Below are 14,101 nucleotides of genomic sequence, written 5' to 3' on the forward strand. Positions count from 1 at the left end.
TTCGTGGGCAAGGCATGCCCCAGGAATTCCTGTCTCTGTGGCAGCTGGTGGAGGAGCATGTGCCACTCCTGGAGAGGCCAGAGGTGAAGAGGATCCTGGGGGAATCAGAAGTAGACTTAAATCTGGAGCTGCGGGCAGAGGTGGGGAGCAGGAAATGGACTACACCGCAGACTTGTTCCACAACCTGCCTAGTCTCACTAGTCTTCCCTGATCCCTACCTTTTGACAGCTCCCACCCATGACCTCTGGTATGGAGCTATAGGATAAGCACAAGACTGCTAACTGTATAGTTGGTGGTTCAAACCCACCAGCTGTTCCTTGGAAACCCTATACAGGGTTTCTGAGTCGGAACCAACACTACAACAAACTATGACCTCTCCAGTCACTTCCTTCCCCAGGCACAACGTGTCCGAACTGTTGCAGGTGGCGCTGCTGCGGAAATTGCTCCAAGAGGCTCGATCCTCACAAGCCTTGGGGTCCTGTCCCACCTCCAGCTCTTGTTCCCTTCTGGCACCACCACCCCTTATAAGTGACCTCGTGCGCCAGGAACTCCGGCAACTGCTTCAAGGTCTCCGCCACAAGGCCATCTGTGAGGGCAGGTGGGAACCTTGGACTTCGGGCTAGGCCCCTGCCCCTGCCAAAGAGCTAGGGTGGCCTTTCCTTGTCATCTCCTGCAAAGAGTCCCTGTCTCCTGAATGTGCACCTTCTGCAGGGACCAGGCTCAGGCTTGGGCCCAGTATAGTCCAAGGGTCGTGCACTTTGCCTTGGAGGAGCTCAGATGTCATCCACCAGAGCAGGAGATACTTGGAATGAGAGCTGGTGTGCCCAGGTAAAATGGTGGTAGGAGAGGAGGGATCTGTACCCTCCCAGCCAACTCCTTATTCCATGGAAGAGCTTCCAGTTTGGGGCTGTACCTTTGTACAGCCATTGTGGTAGAGGTCAGCACCTGATAGCTGCAGAAGCCAAGGAGACAGCTGCCCAGCCTGAGAACAGGCAGGCTTCCAGAGATAGTAACTGTTTGATCTGGATCTTGGAGTATGAAAGAAAGAAGAGAGTTTTTCAGGAAGAGGGAGCAAATATGGTGGGAGAAAAAGGTCTATTGGAAGGACAGTTGTTCCCAAGGCCTGGAGAGCAGGAGCTGGGGTAGGCCAGTGAGGCAAGGAGAGCTGAGTAGAGAGGGTGGCAAATGTTTACAGCCTGGGGACTGAATGAAAGAATGGGAGCTTGGAGCAAGGAAAAAGGGGTGGTGGCAACTTCTTACTTCCAACCCTCACATAACCCTGCCAGCTGGTGATGTCCCCATTTTGCAGATGAGGAAACCAAAACTCAGAAAGGAGCAGTGATTTCCCCAAGTTCGCACATAGTGAAGGGTAGCAGAGCTTCCTTTTAAATCAGGCTCAAGAACAGCTGTTCCTGGTTTGGTATTAGGATGCTTTGGTTAGGGATGGCATGGAAATGTCTAGGGGACATGATGGTGTGTCCTGAAGGCTTGGAGTGGGGCCACATGGGGAGAATGATGTTGACTTTATCTGCCAGTAGCACCCATGGGGACCTCAGTGTCATCAGGGACCAGCTGAACGTGGCTAACATCGACCAGGTTGCCAGGCGCCTGCGGTGAGGCCCCGGGACCCCTGAATGTGTTTGTGTGGGTGCAGACAGAGAATGGGACTAGGAATGGATCTTGAAGTACTTGGACTGAGAGGGAGGGGAGGAAGCTTCCCTCCTAGAAGTCAGGTAAGTAAGGCTGAGAGGTAGAAAGACCAGGTGGCTATGGAGCCTGCCAGTGAGGTTGGTATCAGGAAGTACCCAGCTAAAAATGGCAGTAGGGGCCATGGTCCTAGCATTTTTATTTTGATACAGTAGGGAAAAGAAAAGGGCTGTGTTGTACGAGGAGAATTCAGTGCAGTAGTGTAGGATGGGGACTGCCTGAGTGGGGGGTTGAGAAGGGGGTGAGGAGAGGACACAGCTGCATAGGAAGAGGCTAGTGGGGCCCTGGGCAGCACCCAGGCAGCAAGAGCCCATGGGCTGAGAAAAGAGGGATGGGGTGGGTCCTGATGAGACTGGAGGGAGGGGTTATGGGGCAGGGCTTTCTGCTCAGCTGAGATACACCCCATGGCTGGTGGCCTCACTCCCTCATGCCCCAGAGGCCTCCTGGAGGAGGAGTGTCGAACCTTGGAGAGGGAAATCTCCATCCTGCAGGTGAGTTGTAGTCTGGGCCTTTACCCAGGACCATTCTGTTGAGCACAGAAATATGCCTCACCTGGGTGTATGTATGTGTGTGTAAAAGCTGCATGGGTGTCATGTCTGATTGTTTCTCATATGTGCTTGCTTCTCCTGTGTGTGTATCTTAGAAGCCCAGGATTCTGGTTGAGTCCCTAAATCCAGAGTCAGCAGTTTTAGATTAACCTGCTGGATTTGAGTCTAGATACTGGCCTAGCTTTTTAGTGGGGCTGGCATTCTCCATGGTGGGGAGGAGGGGTGCCCTAATGGTGGTTAAGATGAGGGGGCTTCATGGGCTGATTTCTAGGTCTGCCCTTGTATCCTGCCTGAGCCCTGCCCTAGGGACCTTGCCTTAGGCTGAGGCACTGACTCAGCTCTGCCTGCAGGGCTGCCTGGAAGAGGAGTACACACGGCCTTCCCAGCCCTCCGAGGCAACCCTTGAGCCCACTCTGGCAGGTGAGGTCTCTGAACACCTTTGCCCTGCATCTGTGTAAACCCTAGGAGAGTTCAGTACTGGTGTCTCTCCCTCAGAGCTACAGGAACAAAAGAAGTTCATGGAACAGGATCTGCAGGCCCCACTGGGGCCCTTCTTTGTCTCTCCCAGCCACAGGTAAACCAAAGCAGATGGGTGGCCAGATAGGTCGGTGACCAGACAGGTGGGCTAAAGGGTTAGGCACTGACCCCTCACAACTATGCCTTCCTATCCAGGCCACGGCCATCGGGCTGTCCCCTCCCCCTGGATGCTAAAGCAATGAGGTCCTCCATTCGGCGTTCCAGACCCTTTCTTTGCCCCCACGAGGCTGCTGGAGCTTTGGTTGGGCCTCTCCAGTGCCACCTGCCTACACCTCCTTCAAAGTGCTGCCCCCCATCTCGAGGCCAGGCCACTACCTGCCGCTGGGGACGGCAGCTCCGCTTTAGCACCAGGGAAGGGTCAGTTCCCACTGCAGTGTCTAATGTGGCACCCAAGGCCCCACCTAAAGGGCTAGTCTCAAAGTAGACTTCTGCTAGAACTTGTCCCACCTACTTCTGCTGCCCCCCAGCCACCAGCTTCAGATCTAGTCTTGAATGGGTCCTCACCATGACCCTAGGGGCTGGCCTTCACCGCAGCCCCTTACCAGGACCATGTCATAAAATCCTTGGCTTTTCTCACCTCAGCCCCCCACAAAGGCCTGACAGGTAGAGGTCCCATCCCAGCCCTGACTCCTGTCCCTCTGGGGGTGCCCAGACAAAGCACAGCATCAGCCCAGAGACAGGAATAGAAATTTCATTAAAATCTATGGACTTTAGAATCCTAGTGCGGCACGGATGGGCATGGGGTGAGGTGGGGGTGGGGTGGGGAGACGGGGGCGGCACACCGCTATTGCTACAGAGGATTAGAGGTGGCTTGGTCAGGACTGTCACTGCACAGAGGATGGACAGACGGACACTGCAGGGACTGGGGAAAGAGCTGTGCCTCCTTGGAGGAGGTGGGGGTGCACATGGGCTAGGGCCATTTGGCACGTGAACAGGGCAGCACAGTTTGGGAAGACTGGGCCTTTAGCCTGGTGGAGGAAGGCAAGGGCAGGGGGGCTTCGTGCAGGGTCCCCTTCCCCAGGGTTCTGGGTTCAAGTTTCCCGCTGGGCAGACCCCTACCCTGGCCCCCCAGAAACAAGTGCTTTGGGCAGGCTGCTGGGTCCCAGGCCTCTACTGGCTGGACCTGACAGCCAGGGCTGGAATGGGGGGCAGCGACCCTGGAGCAGCCGAGTGAGGTGCAGGCAGGTCTGGAAGACAGATTGGACCCGGCGCGCTGGGGGCAAAGGGGTGGCAACCACAGACAGTACAATGTTTACAAAAATAACACAGACAAGCCTGACAAGTAACACTGCACAGCCCCCACCCCTCGCCCACAAAGATCCAGATTTGCCTGGGCAAAGCTGGGGTCTGCTCTGAGGGCGGGGACACTGGCCAGGAGGCTGGAGGCCCAACAGGGGACAGATGGGGGGCCCACCAGAACCTCAAGGAAGAGTGGTGGAGTATCAGAGGCCAAGTAAAGCCCAGGTAGCCTGGGGACCTGGCCTGAGACCCCTCCAAAGTGCTTTGGGCTCCCCAGCACCTTTCCCGTCATGCCCCCAACCCCTGCCATCTTGGCATCCAAAGGACCTGTAAACACTGGGTCATGAACACGAGTGACCACACCAGCAGTGGTGGCCAGAGAGACAGCAGCCGCCCTGGCCAGAGTATGGCAGGGGGCAGGCAGCAACACCTGCCCCCTGCCCACCCAGTCTCTGTGTGGGAGCACGGGGTGGGGGTGGGGCACTCCCCCAGCAGCTGTGCTCATATCCGGGAGTCCTGGAGGCGGCTGGAGCCGTTGCTACCCACGATGGGGATCTGAACCTTGTCTGGGTGTAGAGGCTGGACCTCAAGCCCATCTTCAGGGGAGGGAGCTATGGTGGGAGAATAGCGGCCCATCCGGTGCTCCAGGAGGGCAGGGCCCCAGTCTCTGCTTGGCTTTGTGGCATTTTTCAAACGCTGCATGAGAGGCAGGTAGGTGCAAGGGGGCCAGGTCAATTAGAAGGGAGCCCTTACCCCTCATCCCCTCCTTTCTCACCCTCCTGTCCTGTCCCACCCCTCACCTGGAGGAAGGTGTCCCCATCTGTACGGCAGAGCTGGAACAGAGCATACAGTGGGATGCAAATGACAGACGACAGAGCCATGAGGAAGCCAATGGCCACAGCCCAGCCTGGGTACTGGTAGTGGTTGTAGGTAATTGGTCGGTACTGGATCACCGTGAAGATGAGAATGAACTGCAGGGAAGAAGGGGAGGTGGGAGGAGTAAGAAGGCCCACCCAGAGCCTCCTTAGCCTCAGATTATTCCTGTCAGCTGTGCCTGCTCCCAATGCTCCAGTTTCACAAATTAGGAAGTGGTAGAGGCAGATATAAGCAGGGTCCAGGGCCTATTAGGCAGGTGGGCAATGTGGAAGGTGAGAGAGGGCTGTGTTGACCATAGTTGTGGGACAGTCCAAGAACCATCAAGCGCTAGCAAATCTAGACCCAAACAAGTCAGCTCTCTTCCAAGATTTCTGCTACACCCAGCACTTTCCTCCCTCTTGTCATTTATTCTGGAGACTTCCTCCCTCCCTCTCTCATCAAGCCCTATGCAAATATCACCTCCTTCAAGAGGCCTTTCTGGATTTTTCCCATCTCCTCTGAAGGGCCTCTCAGTAACGTTTCCATCTGCCTCCCTGAGAATTACTTTAATGTTTCCTGTGGGGACTCCTTGTGTGGCACTATACGATCAGCACTGGACTGGGAACCACAAGGTCAGCAGTTCAAATCAACCAGCTGCTCCTTGGAAACCGTATCAAGGTCGCTGTGAGTCGTAATCAATTTGACAGCCCTTAGCAACAACACGACGTTTCCTCTGGAGTCCCTGGGTGGTGGTAGTAGTTAATGTGCTTAGCTACTAGTCAAAGGTTGAAAATTGGAGTTCACCCAGAAGCACCTCAGAAGAAAGGCCTAGTGATCTAATTCTGAAAACTCAGCTGCTAAAGCTTTACGGAGCACAGTTCTACTCTCACACACATGAGATCGATAACAATGTGGTGAAATAAAAGTTCCCCATAAACTGGGAGTTCCTGGGTCTGAATCAGCTTAGGGTCTCCATAATCCAGTACAGTACCCGGCACAATTTCATTTATTAATTTGAACTGCCGGGGCGAGGATGAGGCCCTGTCTGCTTATTTATGGCGGTGGAGTGACAGACAAACCTGGGAGACCACATGAAGCCAGAAACAGTGTCAGCTTGGGGCTGCACTAAGGAGCTCCTTTAGAAAGAGAAGAAAGAAAGGCTGCAGGCCAGCAACAGGAGGAGCTAGAGCAGACAGAAGGCAGGAGGCACACAGGCTACCCAGAAGGGAGCACTGGGGTGGGGAGCGTCCTCCTGAAACTTTCCCTGAATCCTGGAGCTCAGGCCCCTGTGGCCTCCCAGTGACTTGCGTCCAACTCAGGATCCCTCCTGGGGCGCTGTACACGTTCTTGCAGCAGGAGCGTAACGGGGAATTTCCTCAATGTAACTGTATCCTTATCTAGCTGTGAACAAATCCCTCAATCGAGCTGACAGATGGATGGAGTTTATAAAAGGGGTTTTGCAGAGAAATAAAATAGTAAAGCCCCCAAAGAAATAACAGTCCAGAAATGTGTCCCCAGAGCTCCAAATCCTCATCTAATCCCATCAGTCCAGCTTCCTATGCACAGGGCATACCCTACTTTGCCTCAGTCTCAGCTGGGACCTGCAACCCCTTCTTGTGCCTAGCTCCTTGCGTGCCTCCTGCCCTGCCTTCTCCATGGCTGAGCCTACTCTGAGTGTGGGAGCAGAGATCTCTGCAGGACAGGCTGCATGTCTCAGCCACACGTTCCAGAGGACATGAGACTTGGGTGGTGTGGCCATTGGTGCCTTGTACAGGAGACTTCCGTTTCTTCTGTTTCAAAGCTGGGCCAGTGGCCAGAGCTGATGCCTGTGCCAGGCTCAGGGAACATCCTCCACCCTATGTGGTGACCTCTACCCTCCAGGGGCCTTTTATTCAGAAACATGAGCCAAAGTGGAAGACCGGTGCTGAGCTCCCTACAGAGGAGCCTGACGCCACACCACACTCACAACTGGGCTGACCCTTCTGACTGTCCCTCAGGGGTCCCACCTCTTCTCTGTGGCATGATCATTAGACTACACTCCCTAGCCCTGCTCAGCACTTAAAGGAGATGCTCAGCAGAAATGGGCCATTAGCTAAAAACAATATGCTTATGCTTAGCTAATGGACCATTCTTCTTTCAGGTGAATTGTATCTAGTCTAGCACAGCATACAGGTGCCACACTGGGCCACCTGCTTCAAATTGAGGGCTCTCTAATTAGCTGTGCAATCTTGGGGCCACTTACTATAACATCTCTGCACCGCAGTCTCCTTACCTGTACATTGGGGGTTACAGTTATAGCTTGAAGAGTTGTATTAAATGGGTCAACATATGAACCAAGTGCAGAAAGTCACCATTGTTCATAATGAGTGCTCAAGAAGTCTTAGCTGTTGTCATAAAAAGCTACTTCTTTTCATAGAACTAATTACTTCCACCAATATAGCTCCCTCATAGGAGTTTTCCAAATAAACACAAAACCAAATACTTTGCTATTGAGTCGATTCTAACTCAGAACAACCTTTTAAGACAGAACTGCCCCATAGGGTTTCCAGGGCTGTACTCTTTATGGAAGCAGTTTGCCATATCATTCTCCTGTGGAGAAGCTGGTAGGTTCAAACTGCTGAACGCTTTTGGTCTTAGGCGTTTCCCAGCTGTGGAATATTCGGACATTGGGAACTCCTCCTCCCCTCCCAAGTCAGCCCACTCCATTGTCTCGAAGGCTTTTATCCCTGATCCTGGGCCTGCTTTGGGGAACATTTCATTATTCACACCACACCTAAGCACCTCCTCTGTGAGGGATCTGAGGTGCTCAGCAAGGCAGACAGGCTGACACCAATATCAAAAATGATTCCTGAGGCCCTTCGGGGGATGCCAGGAGGGAATGCCAGGAAAAGCCTGAGGGAAACTGAACAGAGTTTTGCTCAGCTGCCAGCCTGCTTTCCCTAACTGAGGCTGGAGTCTGGGTGGGTGATTCTGGGTCTTCCACACATTCATCTAACTCTGCTTAGCCTCCTTCAGACTCCTAGAGGCCAGAGTTGTGGCTGCAGAGCCCCCAGGGGGAGTTCTGGTCAGAGGAATGGACACTGGCTCCCAGGATACATGGTCAGGGAGCAGCAGTAGAAGGGAGGGGTGCAACGAGGAACTTACGAAGATGATAGCTGGTGAGACAAAGCGCCAGCAAATCTGGAAGAAGAGTGGGGGCGGGAATCCCAGCATCATCTGGATGTCTTGGAAGTAGTTCTGGTGGCCTGCAGAGAGGGGAGTCAGTGGCAGAGTGGGTAGGCTAGGGGCTGGGACACAGAGGAGGCCACAGAGACGGGGCACTTACCATAGATGTACATGAGGGACACACACATGATGCAGGAGATGACCACCAAGGAGAAGCTGGCTGCATAGTTGTCCATCAGCAGCAGCCAGTAGATACCTGCCTGTGGGCCAGCGAGCAGCTGAGCCGGGCACCCATCATCCCTCACTCCCTGGTACCTCCAGCCCCACCTTCCACTCGGTTCCTACCTGGCTGGTGAGAGGGATGCCCAGCAGGAAGCCTGCCACAGCCACACTCAAAGTCACGTAGATCTTTTTCTGCAGAATCCACTCATTCCCCACCTCATCTACAATGGCTGTGACCAGCGTCTCTAGGAGGCAGAACTGCAGTATACGGCTATCAGATCAGGGCCCCAGCCTCTGCCCTGGCCTCCTCCCTCTCAAGCTGCTGGTACACGTCCCATGCCTCGTACCTGAGTGCCTAGCCCCAGTAAGATGAGCATGAAGAAGAAGAGCAGGGACCAGAGGGGGGAGATGGGCAGCAGCGTGAGGGCCTCAGGGTAAGCCACGAATGCCAGGCCGGGGCCATGGTCGGCCACTTGGGACACATCCACACCCAGGTGGTTGGCCATGAAGCCGAGGATGGAGAAGATGACAAAGCCGGCATAGACGCTGGTGGCACAGTTGGTGATGCTGATGATGACACTGTCTCTGATGGGGAAGAGAACAGAATTCGGGATACCCAGCTTGCTGCCCTCTCTTAATTTGGGCTGAGAGAAGTGGAAAAAGAGAAAGTTCTACAACAAAGGTATGCCCATTGCATTTTCTAATTTGTACTGGACCTTTTTAAGTGAACCTAAGGAGTCCTGGTGTGGCACTGTAGGAAATGCACTGGACTTCTAAATGCAACATCTGCTCCTCAAACCCATCAGTCACTCAATAACAAGGAGCATGGTGGCACTGAGGTAAACACTGGGCTGCTAACCACAAGTCTAGTGGTTCTAGTTCACCAACTGCTCTGAGGGAGATCTGCTCCCATAAAGCTTTGGAAACCCTATACAGGGTTGTTATGAATCAGAACTGACTGGACAGCACTTAACAACAACAGTAACAAGGCTCTTGAGTTCTCAAAGACTTCAGAGGTGTCACTGTCCCCTTCTCCCTCCTGTCAAAGCTGCACTCCATTATTCAATGGTTCAATCCAGACCCAACATTCTCAGAATATCAAGGGATGAGTGGAAAGGGGAGGGCTCTGGTGGGTTTGGGGAAGCTGGTGTCTGTCTGGCTGTAGCGAGGGCAAGGAGAGCCTTACCGGTAACAGTTGTTGTGGAACTTGTTGTATGAAGCCATGGTGATGAGCCCTCCCCAGGCACAGCCCAGTGAGTAGAAGATCTGGGAGGCGGCATCTCCCCACACCTGGAAGGAGGGATGGGTCACCAGGAGTTGTGGTCAGAGATGGACAACTTCCTGGCTCCTCCCTGTTCACCTTTAGGACGCTTCCACATCCCACCTTTGCCTCCAGGATCTTGTCCCATTGTGGGGTCAGGTAGTACATGATGCCCGTGTAGGCTCCTTCCAGGGTCACACCACGGACGAACAAGATGGTCAGCACCACATAGGGGAATGTGGCTGTGAAGTACACCACCTGGGTGCAAGAGGGCACCTGTTGATTCCTGCTCACACTTCCTCTGGGCTCTTTCCCACCCTGGGTGCCACCTACTTGCCCCCTTCACTATCTTCCTTCTCACAATCGAGGTTTGGGAGGTAGGAGCTTTCTGGTGGGACCAGACCGTGTAGGGGAGGGATACTTGCTTTCCCTGAAGACTTGACACCTCGGATGAGGCAGAGGAAGACGACCACCCAGGAGACACCGAGGCAGCCGAGGAGGGGCAGGCGCACCTCCCCAAAGTTCCCGATGTCATCTGACAGTTTTAGCACGTACAGCCTGCAGAGGGGAGCACTCTATCATTTAGGGTCAGCGCCCACCATGCAGTTAGAGATGGCCCAGCCCAGCCCAGATGCTCCCTCATTCTTATGAGGTTCCAGCAACTGGCTGGAGTGAGGTGGGACCCTTGATGGGGTCCAATAGCCCAGTTACTGGTCTGCTGTAGCCTCCAGGGAGCCTGGCACAATGCCCTGCAGCCTCCTCAGCCACCCTCAAGGGTTTCTGGGACCACTCTACCTGACACAGCTTTCTCAGATTCAGGAGGTTTCTCCGTCTCTGCTTGGGTGTACACCCAGCCCCTTGTTTGTGATGCCCACTCCTCCTGGCACCACCTCCTCCAGGAAACACCACCACCAGTCTCCTCCATCTCCAATGAACGAGGGAGGGAGGCCGCAGAGTGCTGAGTGAAGATGGGAGGCCCTAGAGCCCACACTGCTCCCCTATGTCACACTAGCTGTGGTCTTTCATTAACCTGCTGTTTCGTGAACAGCTATTGTGTGCCAGGACCGTGGTAGGTACTGGCATACAACTAGCCCTAGATGAGGTACCGCCCCAGCTCTGCTGGGACGGGCTGCAGAAAAGGAAGGTTTCCCTGACTCTGCTGTAATGTGAAGAGGGGTGCACAGATCCCCTGGGAAGAACACGGCTTCCCAGCAGGGTTGAGGCTTGAGCTAAGGTCTGAGGAAAGGTTAGGCGGTGGATAACGAAGGGTGGAAAGGTGTGCTAGGCTAAGGGAATGGCCAACAATGGAGCAGCACAACCAAGTCTAGGAAAGTCGTCAGGCACATGATTGGAATGGAAGGTGGGTGAGGTCAGAGGTTTACCAGATTATAAAAAGCCGTTAAGTCATGGCTGAGCAGTTTGAACTTTATCCTAGAGTTATGGGGAGCCCCTGAAGGGTTAAAGCCCAGCAGTGTTATGATTTTATAAGAGGACTCTGCAGTCTCTCCTTAGCTGAAAATTGCAGCAACTCTCATCCCATCCCATGGAAAAAAACAGTTCTTACAGTGGCTACAAGGTCCCACTATGCCCTGTACTACCACTTGTCTGTTCTCTCCACCTGCTCTCCCCTTCACCCACAGCTTTAGCTGCATTAGCCTCCTTTTGTTCCTTAAATAGGCCAGGCACACTCCCATCGCAGGGCCTTTGCATCTGCTGTTCTGGCTGTCTTGGGTGTTGGGTTTAATGCTCTGTCATTACCATCTACATTTTGAACAAGAGGCCTTATGGTTTCCTTTTGCACCGGGGGTCACAAATTATGTCGCAAATCTTACTCACACGGCTCACTCCTCTACTCTGAACCACCTTCTCTGGTTGCTTAAAACTGCAGCCCCTCCCCTTCCCTCAGCTCTGCACCCCCTACTCTTTCTCCTCCTTTAGTATCCACCTCCTCCCACCACACTGTATACTTTACCAACTTATTTTGTTTGTCAGCTGTCCTCTATGAGGGTAGGACTTTTTGTCTGTTTTGTTCATTGCCAGTAAATTTTGTTAAACGAATGCATGAACATTGTAGTAAATGGGCAGGTATGTGGAGAAGGGGTGGGGAGCCAGATGTTGGAGGGAGACCAATTTGGTTGTCCATACTAGAAGTGATGAGCAAGAGACAATCTCTTGAGTCTGTTTCCTCAACTGTAAAATGGATATAATCACAAAATCAGTAGATAAAATTAAGTCAATATAGACCCCCTTTGCCTGCTTACAGCTACGACCTCTCTACATAACTACCATTTATAAGCCGTCCTTGATTTTTTTGCTGGTTTTTTTTTTTTTTTTCCATCTTTTTTACCCTCCATCAGTTAGTTCTCAAAGCTCATGGCAATGTTTTTAACATCCCATTATAAAGAACAACTCTGAGCCCTTGTGGACAAATTTACCAGTCCTGAAATTTGGTATTTTCTTGGGCAGCCTACCTGACATTTATACTACTAGCAAGCAGGCAGGTAATGCTGTAGGGTAAGCACTAGACCACAATGTTAGTTTGAACCACAAGGTCGGCAGTTCAAACTCACCAGCCGCTCTTTGGAAACCCCCTATACAGGGTCGCAATGAATCTAAACAGACTTGATGACACTTAACAACCACCACCCCTCAGCCTCAGATCTTCTGCCCTTCACACCATGACCTCCAGTGGGCGCTGTCCAACACTGCCCTGTTGCCCGTACAACACACCTGCCAGTGACCATTCATTCATTCTATACTCTCCAGAGCCAGGCTCTGGCTGGACCTCTTCAGGTTTTTAGTTCACTGGGGAGAGTGACTGATAATGGAATGCAGGAATATCAGGAGCTGTGTGGTTATCCTGGTCCTTTTCAACAGTGCTTTCTAATCTTTTCTCCTTCAAGACACATGTTAAATTGGGAGTTTTTTTATGTTGTTGGTAAGTGCCATGGAGTTGGTTCCAACTCATAGTTGAACCCATATAGAGTTTCCACAGAGCAGCTGGTGGATTTGAACTGCTGATCCTGCGGTTAGCAGTCCATAAACTAGGAGTCCTGGTGTGGTGCCATAGGATCATCACTGGGCTGCTAACCACAAGGTTGGTGGTTCACCAGCTGCTGCATGTAAATCCTGTACAGGGTTTCTATGGGGTAAGCACTGGTCTATGAACCACAAGATCGGAGGCTTGAGCCTATCAGTTGCTCCACACAAGAAAGATGAGGTTTTCTGCTCCTGAAAAGATTTACATCCTTGGAGACCCTCTACAGGGTCACTGAGTTGGAACTGACTTGATAGCACTTAACATCACCACAACACAAGTATACACACACACACACACACATCTGTATGTATACATCTTTATGTATACATATATATCAAGAATACAGCATTATAATATTCGGGATTAAGTAGTTTGGTAGGCTAACCTGGAAATCAAATAATGAATTCCACCCTATATTTACTTTTTTTGTTTTTCAGATGAAACAATTAACATAAGACCTTTTGTTGATGTTAGGTGCCATGGAGTCGGCTCTGAGTCACAGCAACCCTGTGTACAACAGAATGAAACACTGCCTGGTCCCGTGCCATCCTCACAGTGGTTGTTATGTGTTAGTCCTTTGTTGCTACCACGGTGTAAATCCACCTCGTTGAGAGTCATCTGCTTTTTCACTAATCCTCCACTTTACCAAGCATGATGTTCATCTCCAGGGACTGGTGCTTCCTAACAGCATGTCTAAGGTAGAGAGACAAGGTCTCGCCATTGTCATTGTCACTTCCAAGGAACATTCCTGCTGGACTTCTTCCAAAACACATTTGTTCGTTCTTCACCAACACCATAATTCAAATGCATTCATTCTTTTTCATTCTTCCTTATTCATTGTCTAGCTTCCCCATGCATATGAGATAATAGAATATAACATGGCTTGGGTCAGGCATACCTTAGTCCTCAAAATGACATCTTTGGTCTTTAAGGCTTAAAAGAGGTCCTTTGTAGCAGATTTGCCTAATACAACACAACCTTTGATTTCTTAACTGCAGCTTCCATGATTGTAGATTATGGTTCCAAGCAAAATGCAGTCTTTGACAACTTCAATTTTTCATCCATTTATCATGATGTTGTTTATTGATCTGGCTGTTAGGATTTTTATTTCCTTTACGTTGATGTATAATTCATAATGAAGGCTATAGTCTTTGGTTTTCATCAGTGAGTGTCATCCGTAAGTGCTTCTAGTCCTCTTTGCTTCCAGCAACCAAGGAGAAAGGTTATGTCATCTGCATATTGTAGGTTGTTAATGAGTCTTCCTCCAATCCCGATGCCAAATTCTTTTTCATATAGTCCAGTCTCTCAGATTATTTGTTTAGCATACAGATTGAGTAAGTATGGTGAAGAGATACAACCTGACGCACACCTTTCCTGATTTTAAACTATTCTGTATCCCTTGTTCTGCCTCTTGGTCTATATACAAGTTCTGCATGAGCACAATTAAGTGTTCTGGAATTCCCCTTCTTTTCAATGTTGTTGTTGTTAAGTGCCATCAAGTCAATTCTGACCCATAGAGACCCTGTA

General features: G+C 51.5%; 2 protein-coding genes across 5 annotated transcripts in view; one reads left to right on the forward strand and one right to left on the reverse strand.

Moving 5' to 3' along the window:
• Positions 1-14: 14 nt before the first annotated feature.
• On the forward strand, positions 15-3,216 carry CCDC24 (coiled-coil domain containing 24). Its single transcript, XM_006839842.1, has 8 exons — positions 15-140; positions 423-598; positions 712-828; positions 1,536-1,613; positions 2,144-2,198; positions 2,606-2,675; positions 2,751-2,829; positions 2,928-3,216. The coding sequence occupies exons 1-8, from the start codon at positions 15-17 to the stop codon at positions 3,214-3,216; spliced, it is 990 nt and encodes a 329-aa protein (XP_006839905.1).
• A 1,108-nt stretch (positions 3,217-4,324) lies between these two features.
• The window catches only part of SLC6A9 (solute carrier family 6 (neurotransmitter transporter, glycine), member 9), a 38,493-nt gene continuing 28,716 nt past the window's right edge, over positions 4,325-14,101 (reverse strand). The window contains exons 5-13 of one of the 4 annotated variants that reach the window (XM_006839683.1): positions 9,960-10,092; positions 9,658-9,792; positions 9,460-9,563; positions 8,621-8,858; positions 8,397-8,531; positions 8,212-8,311; positions 8,031-8,131; positions 4,832-5,002; positions 4,325-4,727 (exon numbers count right to left, since the gene is read on the reverse strand). In XM_006839683.1, the coding sequence (XP_006839746.1) occupies positions 4,533-4,727; positions 4,832-5,002; positions 8,031-8,131; positions 8,212-8,311; positions 8,397-8,531; positions 8,621-8,858; positions 9,460-9,563; positions 9,658-9,792; positions 9,960-10,092 (1,312 nt within the window). In that variant the 3' untranslated portion in view covers positions 4,325-4,532. The remainder of the gene's footprint in view (positions 4,728-4,831; positions 5,003-8,030; positions 8,132-8,211; positions 8,312-8,396; positions 8,532-8,620; positions 8,859-9,459; positions 9,564-9,657; positions 9,793-9,959; positions 10,093-14,101) is intronic. The other 3 variants (XM_006839684.1, XM_006839682.1, XM_006839681.1) reach the window with 3 other exon arrangements.

The sequence above is a fragment of the Chrysochloris asiatica genome, unplaced genomic scaffold (genome assembly GCF_000296735.1).
Source record: "Chrysochloris asiatica unplaced genomic scaffold, ChrAsi1.0 scaffold00026, whole genome shotgun sequence".
In the NCBI taxonomy this organism is placed as follows: domain Eukaryota; kingdom Metazoa; phylum Chordata; class Mammalia; order Afrosoricida; family Chrysochloridae; genus Chrysochloris; species Chrysochloris asiatica.

Coding starts and splice junctions, on each gene's coding strand:
- CCDC24 (XM_006839842.1), top strand. CDS start 15: ATGCCCCAGGAATTCCTGTCTCTGTGGCAGCTGGTGGAGGAGCATGTG. Junction 141..422: donor ATCTGGAGCTGCGGGCAGAG/GTGGGGAGCAGG, acceptor GAACTGTTGCAG/GTGGCGCTGCTGCGGAAATT. Junction 2,830..2,927: donor TTTGTCTCTCCCAGCCACAG/GTAAACCAAAGC, acceptor CTTCCTATCCAG/GCCACGGCCATCGGGCTGTC.